The sequence below is a fragment of the Triticum urartu genome, chromosome 5A (assembly GCF_056163025.1).
Source record: "Triticum urartu cultivar PI428250 chromosome 5A, HENAU_Tu73, whole genome shotgun sequence".
In the NCBI taxonomy this organism is placed as follows: Eukaryota; Viridiplantae; Streptophyta; class Magnoliopsida; order Poales; family Poaceae; genus Triticum; species Triticum urartu.
The window spans coordinates 666088248-666111499 of NC_141877.1; the positions used below are offsets into that span (position 1 = coordinate 666088248).

General features: G+C 49.7%; 2 protein-coding genes and 1 long non-coding RNA gene across 3 annotated transcripts in view; 1 reads left to right on the top strand and 2 right to left on the bottom strand.

Annotated features, from left to right (window-relative positions):
• Positions 1-23252, top strand: part of LOC147973888 (uncharacterized) — a 274448-nt gene that overhangs the window by 134382 nt on the left and 116814 nt on the right. The window lies entirely within an intron of this gene.
• On the bottom strand, positions 875-2992 carry LOC125511486 (pyridoxine/pyridoxamine 5'-phosphate oxidase 2). Its single transcript, XM_048676870.2, has 7 exons — positions 2808-2992; positions 2672-2721; positions 2533-2590; positions 2382-2414; positions 2202-2297; positions 1651-1818; positions 875-1492 (listed from the first exon to the last, which is right to left on the bottom strand). The coding sequence occupies exons 1-7, from the start codon at positions 2916-2918 to the stop codon at positions 1391-1393; spliced, it is 618 nt and encodes a 205-aa protein (XP_048532827.2). The 5' UTR covers positions 2919-2992; the 3' UTR covers positions 875-1390.
• LOC125511488 (uncharacterized) lies at positions 14554-19412 on the bottom strand. The gene is made up of 7 exons (XM_048676871.2): positions 17688-19412; positions 17496-17586; positions 17246-17403; positions 17102-17153; positions 15975-16054; positions 15761-15854; positions 14554-15679 (listed from the first exon to the last, which is right to left on the bottom strand). Exons 1-7 carry the CDS (start codon positions 18891-18893, stop codon positions 15084-15086), a joined length of 2277 nt encoding a protein of 758 aa, XP_048532828.2. The 5' UTR covers positions 18894-19412; the 3' UTR covers positions 14554-15083.

Consider the following 23252-nt stretch of genomic DNA (forward strand, 5'->3'; position numbering starts at 1 on the left):
GCAGGGGCATCAGAGGTTGCACTCTATTGGCAACAAGCTTGCCGAAACTGTGAACAAGGCTAATAGGCCTGAAGTCGGCAGGGTGGCGGGCAGCTTCAGACTTAGGAGCAGGATCACCGTGGCTGATTTGATGGCATTGGAGGCTCTGAGAGCTTATAGAATGAAATTTTTGGAGATAACACATAATATTGATCTTGATCAGAGGCCAACTAACTCTGTAAATATCATTGTAATTACAGCCAATGGGTTGAAATTTGTGCAGAGCACGCATAATTCCGATCTTGATCAGAGGCCAACTAACTAGCTGGGTCCAAAATTAGGAAAGTGATACTCCTTTAACCCCTACTGGAAAAAACATAGTAATTGCAGAATTCCATGCAATCATGCATGTTTGTGTGCGTGATACTCCCTCCGTCCGGAAATACTTGTCATCAAAATGGATAAAAGGGAATGTATCTAGACGTATTTTAGTTATAGATACATCTTTTTTTATCCATTTTGATGACAAGTATTTTCGGATGGAGGGAGTATTATTGTAGTTACAGGAATAATTTAGATTGATTCGTCGTCCAATTATTGCATACCAGATCAAGGTGTCTACCTAGGCCTCAAAGCTTTCCATAAGAATACTGGCTAAGTGAGCGTCTCAGAAAAACCCTACAACGGTGAATATCAACATTAATTAGTGCCATGTTTATAAGTGGTTATCAGAAATCGCAGGGCTCGGCCATTAAATAAAATGTTTACAAATGACTGTAAATCAGATTCAGCACATATTCTTAACACCTCTCAATGGCTCCTGCCCAAATATATTCTGATTTTTACAAGAAAGATACTAAATGTTTACAAATGACTGTAATTCAGATTAAGCACATATTCTTAACATTTCCAGTAGAAATCCTGAATGGTACATGCCCAAATATATATTTTGAGTGTTACAAGAAAGACGCTATGTAAGAATCCCAGAAAGAAAAGAGAAACATTTAAAAGCGAACACTAATGTTAATTAGAGTCATAATGTATGTTAACAAATGACTGTTATGCAGATAAAGCACATAGCACAGCTGTTCAGACCCGGTAATCCATGGATGCTCTACCAAAAAAATACATTTTGACATGCTAGAAACTATATTGTACTCCCTCCGTTCCTAAATATAAGTCTTTTTAGACATTTCAAATGGACTACAACATACGGATGTATGTAGACATATTTTAGAGTGTAGATTCACTCACATTGGTTTGTATGTAGTCACTTGTTGGAATCTCTAAAAGACTTATATTTGGGAACGGAGGGAGTAGAATGAAGACAGTTCCTTGCCATGGAAAATCACAAAATAAAAATAGTGGCAGCCAATAACACCTTTCTGTTCTTCCTTAACAAAAAAAGTCATTATGGGCTAACTTTTTCGGCCATCCAGTCACTGGACTCATCTCCTTCCTGGGTTCTTGTGAACATCAATCTCTGATTACTTTTCAAGTTCACATAATCAACCTGAATATGAAAACCAAGAGTATTGAGAAACACAATAGGGGCACATGAATCTGCAATACATTTAACCAATTTAAGTATAACTGATTCTGTATTTCAAAGTAGGTGAAGATACAGATACAGAAACATGAGCATGAGGCACAAGAAAGCTTTAACCTAACCTTTTCTGGATCAAGAGTCAGAAGACAGTAGGCATCAACTGGGCCAGCTGATGGATCGATATGAACATCCTTAATGTGGTCATCATTTGCGACGGGAACCCCTGGACTTTGTCCTAAGTATTGTGATCTTGACTTCACTGAACTGGCGAACCAAGCTTTCTCCCGTTGCTGTTTGGTAAAACAACCAATGTTGAGCAAAAAGATTATAAAGGAGCACCTAATATCAATGAAAGCAGCGCTGCTACATGTCGTCAAGAGAAGAAAAAACTACTTATATGTGTAATAGAAGAGTTGAGTTTGTGCAGCTTCTGAGCATCGCCAAAAGGTTTGAAAGGTGAAAGTTGTGGAGACATTAATACAAGGTCATGCATTTGCTCTTGATGAGACAAGGAAACTCCATGTGTGCAAAAACTATACAAAACTAATCTAATAGAACAGTTATATGTTCAGTTTTGTGCATAACCAAATCTTTCACTACAGTTATCCTTTCGTTTGCAAGACATCTCCACTACACAGAACAGAGCACAAGGCAGAGTCTACTCAGCTCTAACCTGGAGCTTGGCAGGATCCGGACTGGAACCATCAATCACATCTATGATACCGCTGATACGGAATTGCTCCCAGGAATCAGTGAAATACCAGCATATCTGCAAGAATCTCAAGATCAGGAAATTGGCACTTGTGCTGCTCAAAACTGTGACACGCAATTCTGCAAGTTCTTCACAACCTACCTCGCCGAGGGGCCATTCCTTGATCTCCCCAATCTGTTCGTTCGCAAATCGCACATCCAAACCAGCAAGGGAATCAGCGAGCAGCGAGAAAGAATTATGATTGTATATATAATAACAAGGTTAGAAAGCACGGGGGAATAGCAGCAGCGACCTTGTTGCTCCGCGCATCCGTGTTAATCTGAATCTTGTCGCAGTGTTCTTGGAACCCCCTAACAAGACCAAGGTTTCAGATCAAAACCGGTAAGAGCTGGAGGGGAAAGGGAGGGGACTAGACCAGAGCAGGCGGGCACCTGAACACGACGGTGCGATTCGCCGGCCTGCCGCCGCCGCCCACCGTGGCCTGAAACGACGGACCGTTCGTTAGGGTACCAAGTTTTCCCCCAAAAAAGGGCACGGGGAGGGGAACTATGGGAGATGGGAGCGTACGAGCTGGAAGAAGGTGGAGTGCTTGAGGTGCGCGTTGGCGTCCAACGCTCGCTGCAGCAGCGCCCTCCACGGGCTCGAGAGCGCCGACGCGGCGGCGCCACCGCCGGCCATCTCTACCTGTCGCCGCCTCCGCGCTGTTTCACCTCGCTGAGCCGTGGATGTCGCTTATGCTCTGCGGGGAGATGGGAGCGGATTAACGGCTAGGATCGCATTGCCTGGGCTATGTCCCATGGGCCCGGGAGGTCAGTGACAGGGAACGGGTTTACACTCTTCCCTCTTTTTTGCGGGGTAAAAGAAGTTTTATTCAAAAATTATAGAGTTACAATTGAGAGGCAAGAAATCCTCAGTACACTCTTCCCCCGCTGCACGAGCCATAACAAATTCTGTGTGCGATAAATAAAGTATCATATAATCGTCAGGTTATAAACATTTTTCGAATTACTAAGGGAATGGCACTTCTAGTTCCGATGGCCACGGAAAATATCCAGAAGCTATTTGTTTAAAGCTATGTTTGTTCTGGTTTTTTCTATAACAAAAAAGTCAAACCTGAAGGATCTCGATTCATTAAAAAAGGGGGAGAGAATTGCCAAGTTAATACAAGGAAAATTGGGCTAAAACTGGCGCAACATCCACCGACATGGCCATCCACGCGAAAACCTCCACGCCGTCAAAAAGAATACATTGTGTTGAGGTTGTCACTAGGCGTCATCGTCTTCATCCCTCCACGAGCCAGCGATTCCGACTTCACCATCGAGTTCCACCAACGAAGCCCTCATCGAAACAGACGCTGGAGCTCATGTCGGCCCATGCAAAAGTAGATGACCACCCATGCTGGAGACCAGACAACTCTGACTCAAGCGGCAAACCTTGTTGGAGAAAAGGGTCGAGCTTGCGTCACACAAGCCTTTGTAGCTAAATCCGATATGATGCCATCGTAGCTGCCAAGGCATGCTCCACAGAGACAAGCCGAGGCGTGGATACCCCTCAAACATGTCGGGAGACACCTCAACCCAACTTTGCACGAAGCCACCATTGCCACCAAACAGGCGACCACGCCAAACGGACCCGGGCGACCATCCCTGGATCCAGCTCCAAGAAGCACGACCAGGATTGATGGTCTTCAAGACGATGCCCCAAAGGGGGAGCACGACCAAGATTAATGGTCTTCAAGACGATTCCCCAAAGGGGCAGCGCGGCTAGGATCAATGACCTTCAAAATGACGCCCCAAAAGGGGAGCACGGCTAGGATCGATGGCGTTCAAGACGACACCCCAAAGGTGGGAATGACGATGTCGACGCCCTCGCTTGACCCAACACCGCGCCTTAGGCTTTCATCCGAAGAGCATGATCCGAGGAAGGGAGAGGTTGGAGGCCTCCGAGAAGATGTAGTCAACTAGCAAGAACCCGACCGACTTCCGTCCATAGCATCGCAGACAACACCCCTACACACCACACTTTCACTGGACCACCCATCTCCCGTGCCGACGGCATGGGAGAGCCACCATAGACCATTGCCTCGGCGGCGGCCCATATATATCCAGCCGCCTGACCGGATCCAACAGCCTCCTGCGACAACACCGCCACGCCCCAGCAGCCCAGTTGTCGGCCGCGTGGCGGACTGGTGGTAGCTTCCCCCTCTGTGTGAGGTTGTTACCTGTTTATCAATTTCATTCAAAAATAAAATTGGGAGCGGTGCTCCGCTCCATGAAAAGGCCAAAGAAGAAAAAACGAGTTTCGATCGTCAAAATCAGGTGTTCATTTTCACGCGCGTGTGGTGTGTGGCAGTTTATAAGCCCGACGACGGGACGGCGATGAGACAGGACCTCCACTGTCCTGTTGGAGCCGTGCAAAAAGGCCGGATGACACATAGTGCCAGACCTCAACTGTTGTTATCCGCAACGCAACGCAGCTTTCATCTCCTCGCCATGCCGGCCGCTAGCTTGCAGGCATCCTGCCTGACTTTTTAAGTTACGCTGTAAATTCTTTCCATGAGAACATCATGGCATACGACAGCGATCTATCTAACACCTAGTACTGCACCTCCAGATATCGCTGGCACGGCCATTGGGCTTGTGTCACCCGACCCGTCAGGCTCAGGCAGCAACGAGTGGACATGTTAGACTGTATATACACACACACGTAGTCTGTGTATTAATATTGTAACATTGTATTATATCCCTTGGCACCTCTATATAATGAAAGAGTCAAACCCCGTTTAGGGTGTCGAGCAAGTTCTCAACATATTGTGTTTTACATGGTATCAGACTAGGGTTTCGATGTCTCCCGCCGCCGCCGTCGCCGGTGCGCCGACCTTCGTCGCTGCCACCGCCGCCGGGCCGGCCCTCGCCCCTATGTCACCGTTCCTCGCTTCTCGGCCCCTTGCGTCGGCCTACGGGGCCCTGCCGCCGACCGAGTCCCCGATCGGATCAAATCCATCGGCCGACTCCTCTGCTGAGTTCACTGTGCCGCCATCTCATGGCGTTGCTGTGCAGCCGCCCTACGGCGCCGTCGCGCAGACGCCCGGTGGCGTTGCTCCTGCCGTGTATGGTGCGCCGCCGGCGGCCCAGGGCTCCCTTCAGCCGTCGCCGTCCTCCTGGCCCGTGGCGTCCTACGCGGCGCCGCATCATCACCAACCCTACCCTATGCGGCTCTCCCGTCGCATCACCACCAGCCACCGTCGACGCCGATCTACTCCGCGCCGCCACCGCAGCAGCACTTTCTGGCGCAGCCGCCGCAGCCCTACGCGCCGTCGCCGCACCAACCCTACTCCGCGCCGTCCGGGTTCGTGGCTGCACCGCCGCAGCCATCCTACGGGGCCGCAGTGAACTACGGAGCCGACGCCCTCGTTCTCGGTGCTCATGGCGTCTACTCGGCGGGTGCTCCTCATCTCGAGACAGCCCCGTCGACGGGTCCCTACGCGCCATCGATGCATGCTCACGCCGCTCAGGTCACGGCGCCGTCACCGTTTTACTTCTCGCATCTGCTGCCGGTGAAGCTCACGCCGGACAACTACCTGTCCTGGCGTGCCCAGGTGTTGCCTCTTCTGTGCAGTTGCTATCTGGAGGGCTATGTTGACGGATCCATCCCGTGTCCGCCCACTCATCACCCGGCGTATCATACATGGGTGGCCCAGGATCAGGCCATTCTCTCTGCCATCCAGTCCTCGCTCACTCCGAGCGTCTCGTCGCTGGTCATCTTCGCTACTACATCCCGGGAGGCGTGGGCGGCGCTTCACACCAGCTTCTCCTCGCAGTCTCAGGCGCGTGCTCACTCTATACGCACCGAGCTTGGTGAGACCAAGCTTGGTGACCTCAGCATCACGGACTGCTTCAACAAGATCCGGGGTCCCACCGACACATTGGCCTCGGTTGGCCAGTCTCTGCAGGATGAGGAGTTCACCACTTTCGTTCTTAACGGGCTCGACGATGATTATGACAATCTCGTTGAGAACGTTCATGGCCGTGACGATCCACTTCCACCTCGTGAGCTGTATGCCCGCCTCCTTGGCCGTGAACAGCACATTGGCTTCGGTTTTGGAGTGATGCTTTCTCCACAGCTTGTTTTCTCATAAATAGGCTTCCCTCACGACTCCTGAAAATGCAAACTCCGCTTGAACTCTTGCTCAACGAGACTCCAGACTTCACCTTTTTTAAGGTGTTCGGGTGTGCATGTTGGCCTCACCTTCGCCCATATAACAAGCGTAAGTTAGAGTTTCGGTCTAAGAAGTGTGTCTTCCTGGGGTACAGTTCTCTTCACAAAGGGTACAAATGCCTCCATGTTCCTACAAATCGCGTTTACATCTCTCGTGATGTGGTGTTTGATGAAAACGTGTTTCCTTTTCGTGCACTTCCGACAAACTCTACCATTTCCTCACAACCGGTGCACATGTCCACACCTTTGCCTGATCAATTTGTGGATGTTGCATATGCCCCTGCGTTGTTGCCTAATCATGCTGCAGGTATTGGACGTGGCGCTCGTCTTGAGCTTCTTGATGAACAGGAAACTTGCCGGGGGAAAAGCTTGCCGGGCGAAGACCTTGCCAGGGGAAACCGACGCGGCAGCTCCTGCTCGGGTCGTGCATGTCCCATGCATAACGGGTTCGACCCGCGTACCCGCCCCTGCATCGCCACTGGAGGCTGCCGTGCGGGCGCCGGTCTTGCCTGGCCCACGGGTGGCCTCGCCTGGCCTGCCACTGGCCTCGCCCAGTCCTTTGGCTGGCGCCCCGCCTGGCCCTCGGCTGGCCTCGCCCAGTCCTTCGGCTGGCGCCCCGCCTGGCCCTCGGCTGGCTTCGCCCAATCTTTCGGCTGGCGCTTCGCCTAACCCAGGAGGGGTCACGCCCGACCTGGAGGCATCTTCGCCTCGGTCGGCGGTTGCTTTGACCGGCCTGGAGCTGGACCCGGTCAGTCCCGCCTCGGCTGCTAGTGGGCTAGCCTCGCCTGGCTCGTCGTCGTCAGGGAGCCCTAGTGCCAGCTCTCCCGATGCTGCAGCTTCGTCTCCATCACCGGTTGCGACGGTCTCGCCGACACGGCCTGTGGTCCCTCTTCGTCCTCGTACGCGGAGTCAGTCGGGCATTTTCTGTCCGAAGGAACGCAAGGACGGGACTGTGGCATGGCTAGCCGCGTGCATGGCTCACATTGATGCTGATCCCACTGCTGAGCCTCGACACTTCCAGGCTGCACTGAGTATTCCTCACTGGCACGCTGCTATGAAACAGGAGATTCAGGCTCTCCAGAAAAATGACACTTGGCAGCTTGTTCCTCCAGTATCTGGTGTCAATGTTATTGATTCCAAGTGGGTTTTCAAAGTCAGAGACATGCTGATGGTTCCATCGAACGCTACAAGGCACGGCTTGTCAGCAAGCCTACTACCATTCGCTTGTTGTTGTCTCTTGCTGTCACTCGTGGATGGTCTCTTCGTCAGCTTGATGTGCAGAACGCTTTCCTCCATGGAATTCTGGAGGAGGAGGTTTATATGCGTCAGCCACCTGGATTTGTTGATCCTGCACGCCCTCGTCATCTCTGTCGTCTGACTAAGGCGCTATATGGACTGAAACAGGCTCCTCGTGCATGGCATGCTCGTCTTGGCTCTATTCTTCGAGCACTTGGGTTTACTCCCTCCACTGCAGACACATCGCTGTTCCTTCTTCAGCGTCCTGAGGTTACGATGTATCTTCTGGTTTATGTTGATGATATCATTCTCATCAGTTCATCCCATGCTGCTGCTGATCGTCTTGTGGTTGCACTCAGTGGTGCCTTTGCTGTCAAGGATTTGGGTGCCTTGCATTTTTTTCCTTGGTCTGGAGGTTTCACGTTCTTCTGCTGGTTTGACTCTTACACGGAAGAAGTACTCCCTGGATCTGCTGCGTCGTGCTGGTATGCTGAAGTGCAAACATGCTATTACTCCGATGTCTGCCACTGATCGGTTATCTGCCCTTGATGGAAATGCTCTTTCACCTGAGGATGCTACTGAGTATCGCAGTCTCGTTGGTGGTCTGCAATACCTTACTATTACCAGGCCTGATATCTCCTATGCAATCAACCGTGTCTGTCAGTTTCTTCATGCTCCCAGGACATCTCATTGGTCAGCTGTGAAATGTATTCTGCGTTACATCTGTCTTACTGTCACCTATGGTTTGTTTCTTCAGTCTGTGCCCTCGTGTGAGCTCTCAGCTTTCTCAGATGCAGAATGGGCTGGCAGTCCTGATGACAGGCGATCCACGGGGGGATATGCGGTATTTCTGGGTTCTAACCTGATCGTCTGGAATGCTCGAAAGCAGGCCACAGTGTCTCGCAGTAGTACTGAAGCTGAGTACAAAGCAGTTGCTGATGCCACTGCTGAGATCATATGGGTACAGTCTCTGTTGAGAGAGTTGAGAGTTGCTTCAGCACATCCTCCAGTTCTGTGGTGTGATAACATTGGTGCTACATATCTTTCATCTAATCCAGTGTTTCACGCTAGGACGAAGCACATTGAGGTTGACTATCATTTTGTTCGGGAACGTGTTGCACAGAAGCTACTTTGTATCAAGTTCATTCCATCAAAGGATCAACTTGCTGACATCTTCACGAAGCATTTTCCACAACCACAGTTTGTAGGCTGTAGGCACAATCTTAACTTGCTTTGTATTTCAGGCCACAGTTAAGATTGAGGGAGGGTGTTAGACTGTATATATACGTAGTCTGTGTATTAATATTGTAACATTATATTGTATCCCTTGGTACCTCTATATAATGAAAGAGCCACACCCCATTTAGGGTGTCGAGCAAGTTCCCAACATATTGTGTTTTACAGGACATGCATGTTTGTGCACAGTTTTTCTCTTCTTCTTTCCACACGTACTCTTACTTGGACACGCATATTTATTTTTCCACAGTGAAGTGGACTGTAACAGCACCAAAGTAGAGTAGAGTAGAGCTGCATGGCGTTGAAAGGTCCTTCACGTCATGGCTCATGCATGGGCTCCTGACACTTCACGTCGTAACGAGACAATCACGACGGCACATACCGGAGCTGGTGGCTAGGATGGCGGAGAACACCGAACCCCGAGCGAAGAACTGGATCTTCCAGCTTCATGAGGTTCTTGAGCACAAGCTGTTCACAAAGATGGTCGTAACTTTATGGGCAGTATGGTATGCAAGGAGGCAGGCGATACACGAAGGAATATTTCAATCACCCATGCAGACCCATTCTTTTGTGGAGTCCTATCTCCGCGAGCTGGAGCAAGTCAGGGAAAAAACACCCCCTCGGGTTTCTGCTACACCTACGAGGGAAGTTGAACAAAGATGGATAGCCTCACCACCGGGTTGATAAAGTTCAACATCGATGAAGCGGTGGCAAGGCGTAGCCGTGGTGGGGCGGTTGCCGCAGTATGCCGAGACCACACGGGTCTATACCTAGGATCATCGGCGGTGGTTTATAATGGAGTTTTTGATCCGACTATCTTGGAAACTTATGCGTGCAGGGAAGCTCCGGCACTTGCTAGTGACCTGCAAGTGTCACATATGATAATAGCATCGGATTGCCAAGGGGTGGTCAATGACATCAACCAAGGAACAGGGGGACCGCACTCTGCGATCATCCAGGAGATTTTGGGGCGTAGAAATATGTTCATTTCTGTTTCTTTTGTTCATGAGCGGAGAAATTTTAATTTCGAGGCTCACAATCTTGCCAAATTAGCTTGTAATCTTCAGTTTGATAGACATCTTTGGTTGGTCAACCCTTATGATCAACGTGTTGTACCCATGAACATTATCGATAATCAATAAAGTGGCGAGATTCCTAAAAAAAAAACATACCGGCGGCAATGCCTGGAACAATGCAACGACGGAAAGCTCTTGCAGAGCGCAAGCGCGGTGCACCATCACCGTCCATCCATCCCGGCCGGCCGGCCGGCAGCGACGCCGGCGGCCACGGGCAAGTGGCGGCGGCGTACCCGAGCCGAGAGGCGACGACAGAGGCCACCAGCCCCCAGGTGGCGCCTGCCTGCCACCCCGAGGCGTCGCTCTTCTGAAGATTGATTTTAAGTACTTACTGTTGGCTGGACAGGACAGACAAGCTTTGCCCCGGCGGCCGACAGGAGCCATCGGGGAGGTCAGGATATTCACGCTCGCCGTCAGAATCAGAACCCCTCCGTCCGTCCTTTCCCCCAGACTCACTCAGACTGGCACGGCACGTTCGGAAACGACGGGGCATCCATCCAAGTCCACTGTTGGACGAAAAGAGGCAGTGCCCGCCGCCGCCGGCCGGATCAGTCGAGATCGACGATGAAATCCAGTATCATTTCACATCCACTCGCTCACTGCTGCATGGCATTGGCATGGCAATGGCATGGGCAACTTGATGCATGCTCGGCCAATCCTGCCTGTCAGAACCACCGCGCGCATGCATGGTGATGGAGAGGTCGTTAAGCAGCACTCCATCCAGGGCCCGGCCGCATGGGCGCCATTGATGAGCCGGCTGACATAATAAACCGGAGAGTGCCCACGTACTTCATGGCAGCCCATGGCCATAGCCATGCTTTGGCGCCGACTACACATCTCATCTCATGGGCAACACAGCCTTTGCGTCTCTGACGATTTTTACAGTGGCTGCCGTGCTGTTGCCCCGACGACCTTACTTACCTTTGCCCGACAGGAGCCATGGGGAAGTTGAGGACATTCACGCTCGCTCACACTCGTCCGTCAGAAACTCAGAATCCATCTGTCCGTCCTTTGCCCAGACTGACACGGCACGTACAGCACAGCACAGAGACGACGCCATCCGTCCGTCCATCCGTTCATCCATCCATCCAAGTCGACTGTTGGCCGAGAATGAGGAGTGGCAATGCCTGCTGCTTCGAGATCGATGACTGTCTGTCTGATTCAACTTCACTAGTCGATCGACCGGCCGCATGGCATCGGCATGGGCGCCATCATGCTCTTCAGCAGGTGGGCGGTAAGGGCAAGTAGTGATCCTGTCTGTCAGAGAAGCCGTGGCATGGCATGGCAGGGCAGAGAGATTTTTCAGCACTGCAGCCGTGGACGGACAGTGGATAGCCTGACCGGCCGGCATAAACCGGGAAGAGTGTGTGCTTCATGGCGCCACACCCGTGCCCATGCTTTCACGCCGCCCGCCGTTTGCTAGTAGCTTTTACTCCACAGATCTAAGGCCAACTTCAACCTGCCGCCCCAAATAGACACCGATTTGGTCCGCTTTTTATTCGTCTGGGTCAGCTTTAAGGTACGGCGTACGGTCCTGCTTGGCCAAATCAGGTGGGTGCACCCAACCGTCCGGCCCATTTGATCTGTTTGGCCGAATGTTGTCCAATAAACACATCTTACACAAATAAATCTAGAATTCATAGCCGACGGCCATGGTTCATATGCCGGCATACTTGCCAGCGGCCTACATACATGCAAGCACTCAAAAAACTCGTCTCTCTCGACCGTAGTTCATGCCGACATACAAAATGATCGCGTCTCACCTATAGCTCATCCATCTATCTCGAGCATCTCTTTTTGTTTCTACTCGAATCAAACTCTTTACCTTGGGGACACCTTGCTCAAGTCGACCATCATGATCTTCATTTTCCTTCTAGATCCGCGTGAGCTTCACCTCGTTTGCTTTTGTCCGGGCATAGCTCTGCTTGATCTCAAGCTTCTTATTTTGTATGTCAAAGAAGGCCTTTATTTGCTCCTCTTTCTCTTGGCACTTCCTCTCCTCCCTCGCTTCCTTTTGGGTCATGAACCCCTTCAAAGTTTCTTGCAACACGGGTGTCGAAGCATCACACTTGTCATCCAACCTGGAGTTGTTCTTCCCCCTCGGCCGCTTCTCACCTTCACTTGGTTCAGCAATCGTCGTCGCCCCCGCCCTCACCTTTCTTTTGCGCGGCATATTGCTCCTTAAACTTTGGGCACTCAAAAATCATCGTCCAACAATGGGTCAAGGTGAATGGCATGTCCCTATGCTGGGTCTTGAAGGTCTTCAAAGATTGGAATGCCTGCAAATGAAGATAAAAGCAACAATATACATTGATATGCAAATGAGATGAATGCATCAAACACAAATATGGACCAGGGGAAGCAATTGTATACCATGTCTTTGACGCCTAGGCCAGTCATGGGACGACCGGTGATGTTCTCAAGGGAGGCACAAAACTTGATGCACTCCAATTGAATGAAAGCCAATCTCTTTGCGATGAACACGTCATCACAGTTACTCTCAAATTTGTAGGGCTCAAATTTCCTACGTTCATGGAAGTATGTATGAACCCTCCTCCAGAACATTGAGCCTTTTTGCTCGGCGTCGGTCTTGGGATCTTGTCCAATTTCCATCCATGCTTCGAAAAATCAACTTTTCCTCATCTTGTGTGTAGACTCCCGTCTGGATGCATTGTTGTCGCCTCCTTTGTGCATTTACTTGGTGAGAGAGCTCCTCGTGGAACAATGGCTCATCGTCGATGTCCACACCATCTTCTTTCCCTTGGTTCTCATGGTTGTCGATGTCTTCTTGCCCACGGACGTCTGTGTCTTCTTTCCCTTCCGCGTACTGGCCCTGGCTGTCTTGGCTTTGGGTCTCATCGCCATCGTACACTTGGCCACCCTCAGATCTTGTCCTCCATGAATTCATGATAGTAGGTCGAGTCTTCATCAGCCGGCGTCAGGGTCGGCGGTTCGTCGAACAGGTTGTGGGCATCGGGAAGTTGCCCGTAGGGATCTCCTGCAGATGCTTCCTTTGCGTCCCAGTGGACTGGCTGGCCACATGTGTGGCATTGAGGTCAAGGGCCGCCACCACCGGGAATGTCTGTGTGAGTTCACTCACTTCCGGCGAGCCACCCCAAGGTGACTCGAAGAAGCACGGCGGTCTGGCGCCGCACGGCTTCAGCTACGACGACTGCCGCAACGACTGTTTTTTTTTTGTCTGTCGCGACCTTCCTCTAGCCCTCTTCGCCGACTAGGCAGGCGTCTCCTTCGGAGTGTGCACCTTCTTCGGCTTCTTCTTTGGGTGCATGGTGCCGGTGGCCACGCCTTTCCCGTGGCGGTCGGGAAGAAGGTGGTGGCGAGGTTTGGCGCGTCGACCATGGTGCGAGGGCGGGAGGGTTTAGGGAGTGAGAATGGGAAAACGAGGTGGTTGTGCCATCGATGAGTGGGCCAGGAGGAGGACAAGTGAGGGCATTGCGGGCGTATGCGCCTACACAAACCCGGCCTAAATTTTGGGCCGGAAATGCATTGCGACGGACAAAAAAAGCAGACAGAAGTTCGTTTGCGTCCCCGCATTGGGCCGCGTTTTTTGTTCGCGGACCCAAATGGACGAGGTCGGATGAAGTGAGTCGTCGTATTGGAGTTGGCCTAAAGAAAGTAATACTAGCAAACATTGAAACCACTTGGCAATCTCTCTCTCTCTTACGCACACACATGGCCTAGGATGTGGCAGCACGGTTTGGCGCGTCAACCATGGCGCGAGGACGGGAGAGTTTTGGTAGAGAGAATGGGGAAATAGGGTGGTTGTGGCACCGGCCACCGATGAGCGGGCAAAGGGAGGACAAGTGAGGACGTTGCAGGCGTTCGCACCAACACTAAACCGGCCCAAATTTTGGCCGAAAATGCGTTGAGCGGACAAAAAGAAACAGACATATGTCCGTTTGTGTCGCCTCGTTGGTTGGCTGTGGCGGCCCAAACGGAGGAGATGGGTCGTCGCATAGTTGGCCTACTAAACAGACACTGAGAGAGGGAGAGAAAGAGAGACCTGTTCTTGGTTCAGAGCTGGAGGTCAAGGTCAAGAAGTTTTCCGAGGTGTAAACTGCACGGCCAAGAAAGTACAGTGCTACTGGTAACTGGAAAGGCCAGTTTCAGCTTGGTGAAGTCAGGATATCATCACTGCCAAATAATAAGTGAGGGAGGGGCAAGGCAATGCAGGAGGTAAAAAGGTCAAGATCTGAGCACTCACTCACCCAGCCAGCTTTAATCAATCAAAGGTATTGAGAAGGAGACACAGGCAGGCAGGCATGAGTGAGTGAGAGATAGATGAGCCCCATACCATCACCATAACCATACCCAGGCTGAGGCTCAGGCTGGTCCCTGCAGTTTTAGGGATCCCATCAGACCCCAACTGCAACTGCACCATCCCTATCTATCCATCCTCATCATCTAGAGGATGGTGAGAGAGGTCCCCCACCCCCACCTGACCATGTCCACCACACCTCACCAGCACACTGAAATGGAGGCGTCAATGTGCACAGTACAACACCATTAAACTCACACACAACATGTAACAACAAATGAAATGAATCCAATATGTGCACTCCATCCTCAAGATCCAACCCTAGCTAGCTCCCCGCTCGCCCCCTTCGATCGACATGCCGACCGGGGCGAGGGAAGTCGAAACTGGCCAAAAACATATGTTCATCCTCTCCTATATATTTACTTCACGGAGGGCTCCGGAACAGCGAAGATAAACGGCATCAAAGAGGTCTTGGATGCACAGACCCCACCACAAGGATTGCATAATTCAGCCAAGGAAGGCGGCCCGTCTTCCCCCCGGGCCTGCTGCTACAACACCGTCGACGCTGGCGGGATCTTGGAGGACCACCCGGGCTACATACAACTTATGGTCCACAAGCATGTTAGCACAAGAAACCAGCCATGTGACGCTTTGTACCATAACAGTATATCTGGACGACCGTCAAGCTCGGGCCAGCCAGGCTTCTCGAGGCGGGGCATCAAAGCATTCGCCGTGAAGTCGAGAGGCGCCGTGCTTCTGGGAAACCCACTGATGAAGCAATGCCGAGAAGACGCGATGTCAAACTTGCACCGGCAAGCCATAGTTCTGGAATGACCTGATGTGGCCGTCCCAGCTTGCGGTGACTATGACCTGGCCCCAGGCATGTGTGGCTGCATTCTGGCAAGACGCCTTCAGGAACTTGTACTGAGATTTACGCAAAGTAGATGCCGTCGCGGAGTTGGATGCCAGATGCTCCTCCGGCCACGTGGCTGATCCCCTTGGAGCAGACTCCGCGAGGAACGCCCTGCTAAGAGTGAAATTGCCCGATGGTAACCGGAACATGTTGTCATCTTCGAGGCAATCTTCAGTCTGGCAGCGTGATGTGCTACTGTCCTGTATGTCACAGAGGTCGCCGGACACTTCTTGCCGTAAAGAAGGGATGTTGCAGGCCAGTGAAATAGAGTTCCTTGATTGTGAGGCGTTCCACGGTATGGCGATGGAGACATCGTTGCTGAAAAAACGCTCGTATGACCACACTGTCTTCACGCGGCTTGTGACTGGGGCAAGTTGGTTCACATGATTCCACATGTAGATACGGGAGTCGTCACTAGCAGAGATTATGTGATCTCCGTCTGGGGTAAATGATGCAGCAACTTGGCTTGAACTTTGCAATCCTGAGAATAGGAGATAGAAATGTGAACTTCAGGGTCACGGATACTATGAGTTAACCCAAGACAAGAATATGGTGTCAGTACCTTTGTAGTTGGAAATTATATGAACCCCATCAAGAATGCGAACTTGTGAGTCACCAGATGTTACCATCAACTTCTTTGGATCAGATGGGCAGTACTGTCAACACAAGTTTTGAAGAAAAAGATAATGTAAGAATCACTCACAACAATAAGTAGATTCCAAATAAGTATCACAGAAAAAAAGATCCTGTGCAGTCAACAGATCTTAAGACAGTACCTGGAAACCAACTATTCTTTTAAGTGGAGACTTCTTCCTGCCATTCAGAGAGACCTGAGATTCCAGTTCTAGACGATTTTCTGTGTAAAGAAGGAAAATAAGTTAGAAATAAGATACTGATATGATTTAGCAAACAATGAACACTTCAGCATATTAAAAGAACATCAGATAAAGAAATTAAGATTCTTTGTGTCCCACAAAATCGATCGGGTTAACAATAGTTTGCTGCCTTACTAGCAAGTTCAATTATTTTTACTAGCCTTTTCCAGAAACACTGAATTGATGGTATCATAATTAAAATTCTAAATATGAACTTTCAACGCAACGATGGTAAATGTAAGGTGTTATGTGTTCTCCAAGATCTATATATAAGCAGGACAACATAATTACTCCAAAGGAGCATTATAAATTCTGGGATTCCATTTTACCAAAAAGTAATATTTTACCTACTGTTCACTCATTGACAGTACAGGAATACCCACATTCAGAAATACAGAGTTTTGACTAGAATTTTCATTATTATTTTTTCCATTTCAATCTTAGGAGTTGGAATTCCACTCCCGCCAAAACAGAAGCCACTGTTGTATTACATCAACATGACAATGATCCTATTAAGTAATACATTGTCGACAGCACATGCCACCTATTCAACGCCAAATATACAGAGTATTTCTTTTGTTTCGCTAATTTTCCAACTGTTGGATGCCTATATTTAATATCCGTTAATGGCACATTCTTGTTTATTCATCAGGACGGAGAGGAGCGCAAACAGGGAAAATCAAGGAAACAACTGTTGGATTAGAGTTGATGAAAAATCTCTGAGCGTTATCTTCTTTCTAATAAAACCAAGGAAACTACATCCATAAGCTCAAACAGGATGACTTGCGTAGCAACTAGAGGATAGCAACAATCCTGCTTTCGCTATTTTTATAGCGAGGACAAAATGAGGTATCCCTATCATTACTAATGTGCATATACATTTTGGATGTCCTCATGAAAGCAAACGATATCGACATATTAACAAACAAATGAGGATGTCGACTGAAGCTACTATTTCCAAAATCATTAGTTTGCCAATCATCAGGAAGTACAACTCAAATCTCACAAACAAACCAACTCATGATTACCTGATGCATCGTAGTAGCGGCAATTTCCTGTTATGGTCCCAACCACTACCCCCTGAATGAAACCAGCAGAAATATAAGCATCTCAGTGAATCAACAAATGGTCACTTCGTAAAAACAGGCCAGTACAAGGATATTCAAGCGAACCTTTCCATCAGGCCGGTAACAGACTGCGGTTATGATCTCTTTGCTATTAGCCCAGTCTACCACTAGGCATTTACGAACATCCCAAATGCGAACCAATCCATCGATACAACCGCTGATAAAATAATTGTCACTCGTAGGGTGAAACTGAACACATGTCACTGCATAATAGATAACAAAGTTGATGTCAGCATCATATGGTGAAGAGCGGCAGGTTGTGAAATGGATTCGCTCATGGGGGCGAAGGGTTTACCGTAGTTATTGTGGAAGAAAACCTTGAGACAACTGTTGCACCCGACCCGCCACAATCGAGCAGTTTTATCCATAGATGCAGAAATCAAGTCCTGCACAAAACCAAGTGTACATAGATGATTAGATGAGCATAACAACATCTGTGGTAGATCCTTCAAGCGCATGGAAACACACTGTCTGGACTGCAACTCACCCCATTTTTGGACCATGAGAGATCCAAGATGGCATCATCATGCCCATGGAATTCATGCACAGGGACCTGAGACAGCGCAAAGGTGCGGTGAGGGATCACAACGCAGGCCGGATCTGCTTGCCCCTTTGAGCTCTTGTCATGTTTGCTCTTGGTCCCTTCGCTGGAGTTGACAGGGGCCAGTTCAGAGTTCTCATTGACAGTGAAGAACACACACGACGGATCGTCCTCGGCGAAGTCGAGTTCGTCGGGCCTCTCGCCTTCCACCACCCGCCACACCCGCACCATGCCGTCCTCGCCTCCGGTGGCCAGGTACTGCCCATCGGAGCTGAACTTCATGGCCACAATGGGGCCCTTGTGCGCCCTGATCTCTTGGCCCCTGTACACAGCTGACAATTCCTTTGACCGCTTCTTGTATGGCCTGACCTTGACCCTGTCAAGGGCCTTCCCGGGCTTCCCGGCGCAACTCCGGCAGGAGCTGGAGGAGGTCGAATTCGCCTCGTCGTCGTCCTCGGCGTCGACGACGCAGGCGCCGATGCCCAGCCTCCGGAGCCACCCGAACCGCCTCCTCCGGCGGCTCTTCCTCGCCGCTAAGGACTTCTCAGGGGTGGAGGGCTCGTCCGAGGAGTCGTCCACCCGGCGCATCATCTCGCGGATGAAGGGGGAGGAGCCGGAGATCCTCTCGAATTCCGCGGCGGTGACGGTCCGGTTGGAGCGGCGCTCCCTGAGGCTCCGGAAGCTGCCGTCCTTGCCCAGCTCGTGGACCACGAAGACCGTGCCGTCGTCCAGGTTCTTGAACACGCACTCCAGGCCCTCCTCGCCGCCGCCGCCGGCGCTTCGGCCGGGCGCCCCCGCCTCCTCGTCCCCCGCAGCCCCGCGCGCGAGACGAGGGGCGGGCGAGGCCGGCGCCGCGCCGGGGCTCCCCAGGACGACGATCTCCTCGCCGGCGCGGGGCCTGGAGCGCGGCTCCGATTCGGCGGGATCCAGGAGGCCCAGGGAGCGGACGAACCGCTGGCGGCGCTCCTCGACGCTGAAGGGGCCCGTGGCCCAGACCTCGAGCAGGGCCCCGCCGCAGAGCCAGCCCTCGCCGTCGCCGCTGTGGCGGCCGGAGCTGGCCGGCGAGGCGACGGAGGGCGGCGAGATGGCCTCCCTGGAGTCGAAGAACTCCTCCTCGCCCGCGTCCGCGTCCAGCGAGCGCGCCCGCGCCATGGGCACGCCCGCACGACCAAGCGGAGGTGGCTCCACCACAACCAGTTCAGCCCCGCCGGCAGGCCGCCAAGAACCGAGCTTTAGCGGAGCGGGGGCGGCGAATCCGGCAGCGGATCTCGCGGCGCTGGCTCCCGGATCTCGGTGGAGTCCGTCCGTCCGTCCGTCCGTCCGTCGGGTCCTTTATGGCGCGCCCACTGCGTGGCAGCCTCTGCCTGCCGCTGGCGTCCTGCCACGGCCCTCTCTCTTTCTCTGTCCTGTTGGGGGACGGACGGATGATGCAGTGGCAGTGGTACTACCCCGCCGCTCCCTCTCTCTGCTACCTCTCGTGGGGTTGGGTGTCAACAAGGAGCGCAAGGGAACCAACCATCCACCACGACACCCAAAAGCGAGTAGAGTGGGCGGACGGAGGGAGGAGGGGAGCAGCAATAAAAGGCCACGATAGCTAGCTAGCCAGCACAGGAGCGAGCGAGGTAGGGGAGGGATCGGTTGGGGGCGGGGTCGGGGACGGGATCCATCCCAGCCGGCCCGGTAAAAAGCCGCTACCCACCACAACGGGACCGACGGCTGACTGCCTTCCCTTCCCCCTCCTTCCCCTCTCCTCCCCTTTCCCCTTTCCTTCCTCCATGCTCACTATTTCTATGTTTCTATTCTACTAGCAATATTTCTCTCATGTAAAAGAAAAAGGAATATTTCTCTGATGGTGAAAAATTGTCTAATTTGGTTTGTTTGGGATTGTGAGATGGTGTTAGGTGACCCGTCTCCGACTTTTCAATTCAAGAGGTTTCAGAGGCCAAGTCTCATGTTTCTTTGTTTGTTTGTTTCTCTAAGCCGTGACGGGCTATGAAGGTCCGCGTCGTTTTCTGCCATCCCGTGATGATGATGTGTGCAAAACGATCGTATTGAAGTAATGCTTTTTTAACATGGCGTGGGCCGTGGAAGACCCATTGAATAGCGGCAACGATAGAGAGTCTAACGTTTTCAAGACTAAGAGCGTGCGTTAGTGTGTCATTTATATTGTGTGTCGTCTTCCATCTGACTGGTCAGCTATCGAATTGACTACGTACATTCATTCCCCATGACTGTATAGTGGAGGTGGAATTGACGGCCACAAATCGATGCTACAAAACAGAAGTAAAACCCCAAATTAATACCATGTAGAGGGTGTGGACCGTCGAAAACTCACAGAATGGCCCACAACGGAACCGACGGCTGAGCCTGACGCCTCCCCCATTCACCTTCTCTTGCTCCATGGAGCGTTTCATTTCAACGTCTATGGGCATTTCAGCGATAAATGATCGCTGGATTCTTTTCTTTCTTTTGCATGAGAATAATTGTCCAATTCATTATTATTTGGGATTGCGAGATGGTTGGGTGACTTGCCGCTTGACTTTTCAAGAGGTTTTAGAGGCCAAGTCCCGTGTTTGTTTCTCTAAGCTGTGACGGTTATAAAGGTGTGCGTCGTTTTCATTGATGCCATCATGATGATGTGTGCAAAACGATGTTTTGTAGTAATGATTTATAAGCGTGGCATGGACTATCGAAGACCCAAAGAATGGCAGCAACTATAGAGCCTAGCGGTTGCAAGACCATGAGCGTGTGTTAATGTATTGTTTTATATATTTTATGGCTTCTTCTGTATCGCCAGTCAACTCAACGTATTCATTATGTACACTGTATGTATATAATAAATACTGGAGATGGAAGTGACTGCACCAAATAAGTACTACAGATAGAAAGGGTGGCGTGGACTGTAGAAGACCCGGAGAATGGCAACAACAATAATAAAGGTTAAGTTTTCAAAATTAAGAGCATCGATTTCCATCTTTTGATATTTTACAGTATATATATATTCATTTGATTCATCTACCCATATAGATTATGTTTTAGATAAATGTAAAAATTTAGATAAAAGGACATACCAATTATGTTAATTTGCCCAATTTATTATTAAAGACGCAAATGGCGACCGCGAGTTAATATTAGTGATAGAAATAAAACCCCAATGTAATATATACTATACAAAGGGCTTAGGATAACAAACTAATAGTGTGACAGAAGTAAGAACTGTGCCCCGGATAGCTCACGATAGCTAGCTAGCTAGCACAGGAGCGAGCGAGGTAGGGGAGGGGACCTTGATCAATCCCTGGGATCGGTTGGGGTCAGGGTCGGGATCCATCCCAGCCGGCCCGGTAAAAAGTCGCACCCACCACAATGGCTGACTGCCTTCCCTTCCCCCTCCTTCCCCTCTCCTCCCTCTCACCTTTCCTTCCTCCATGCTGACTATTTCTATGTTTCTATTCTACAAGCAATATTTCTCTCATGTAAAAGAAAAAGCAATATTTCTCTGATGGTGAAAAATTGTCTAATTTGGTTTGTTTGGGATTGTGAGATGGTTAGGTGACCTGTCTCTTGACTTTTCAATTCAAGAGGTGGTTTTAGAGGCCAAGTCTCGTGCTTGTTTCTTTCTCTAAGCCATGGCAGGTTCGAAGTTTCGCATCGTTTTCGGCCATCCCGTGATGATGATGTGTGCGAAACATCGTTTTGTAACAATGGTTTTTTAGCGTGGCGTGGACCGTGGAAGACTCGGGGAATAGCGGCAACGATGGAGAGTCTAATATTTCCAAGACTAGGGGCGTGCGTTAGTGTGTCATTTATATTATATTATGTGTCGTCTTCTGTCTGACCGGTCAGCCATCGAATTGGCTATGCACATTCATTTTCCCTGACTATATAGTGAAGGCAGAATTGACGACCACGAAACGATGCTACGAACAGAAGTAAAATCCCAAATTAATACCATACTGAGGATGGTGTGGACCGTCGAAAACTCGAAGAATGGCAATATCAGGAAAAGTTAATGTGCCTGCAACCCGCAACGGAACCTACGGCTGAGCCTGACGCCTCCCCCATTCACCTTCTCTTGCTCCATGGAGCATTTCATTTCGACGTCTATGGGCATTTCAATGATGAATAATCGCTATCGCTGAATTCTTTTCTTTCTTTTGCATGAGAATAAATGTCCAATTCATTATTATTTGGGATTGCGAGATGGTTGGGTGACTTGTCTCTTGACTTTTCAAGAGGTTTTAGAGGACAAGTCCCGTGTTTGTTTCTCTAAGTTGTGGCGGTTATAAGGCGCATGTCGTTTCCGTTGATCCCATCATGATAATGCGTGCAAAACGACGTTTTGTAGTAATGATTTTAAGCGTGGCATGGACTATCGAAGACCCGAAGGCCAAGTAATAGTGGCAACAATAGAGCCTAACAATTGCAAGACCACGAGCGTGTGTTAATATATTGTTTTATATTTTTTGGCTTCTTCTGTATCGCCAGTCAACTAAACATATTCATTATGTACACTTATATATACATAAAAAATATTGGAGATGGAAGTGACTGCAACAAATAACTACTAGGGATAGAAAGTGTGGCGTGGACCGTCGAAAACACAGAGAATGGCAACAACCGTAATAAAGGTTAAGTTTTGAAAATTAAGAGCATCCATTTCCATCGTTTGATATTTTACAGCATATATTTTTTCATTTGATTTGTCTGCTCATATCGATTATGTTTTAGATAAAAGGTAAAAAGTAGATGAAAGGACATAATGAAGACGTAGCTACCGCGAGTTAATATTAGTGATAGAAATGAAAGCCCAATATAATATATAGTATACATAGGGCTGAGGATGACAAATTAATATTGTCACAGAAGTAAGAAGTGTGCCCCAGATAGCTCACAACTTTGCATAAAAGGGCTTTGATAAAATATTATATTTTTACAGACCAACAAGAAAATGTACTTTCACTTAGATGAGCGTAAAATATAGCTATAATATTTGCAAGACTCGTGACATGTTTATAGGTATGCACACAAGAAAAAACAGTTACACAACAACAACTAATCTGCAGCCATCCTAAAAAAAATCCAGCCAATTATGTAAATCATGTTGTACTACCAAGCAAACTTCAACCTATCTCGCCTATGAGATGCACATGTATGTTCCCCTCAAAAAAAAAAAAGATGCACATGTATGTTATTCCATTTGCCACACAGTACACTTTGTGACAATGAATGGGTATGGAGTATCTGTTCTTTTTCGTGATGAAGTTAATGACATTTAATTGACTTAAATAAATCATGAGATGTGCAAAATGATATTATGGTGATTATTATAAGGTGGCGTGGGCCGTTGAAAACACAGAGAATAGCAGCAACAAGTCCAATATTTTCAAGATCACAAGCGTGCATTAGTGGACCTCTTATACTCCCTTGGATCCAAAGTAAATGACGCGGTATCCATACAGTGCACAATGTATAAAGGTTGCGACATTTAATTTGAATCGGAGGGAGTATCTC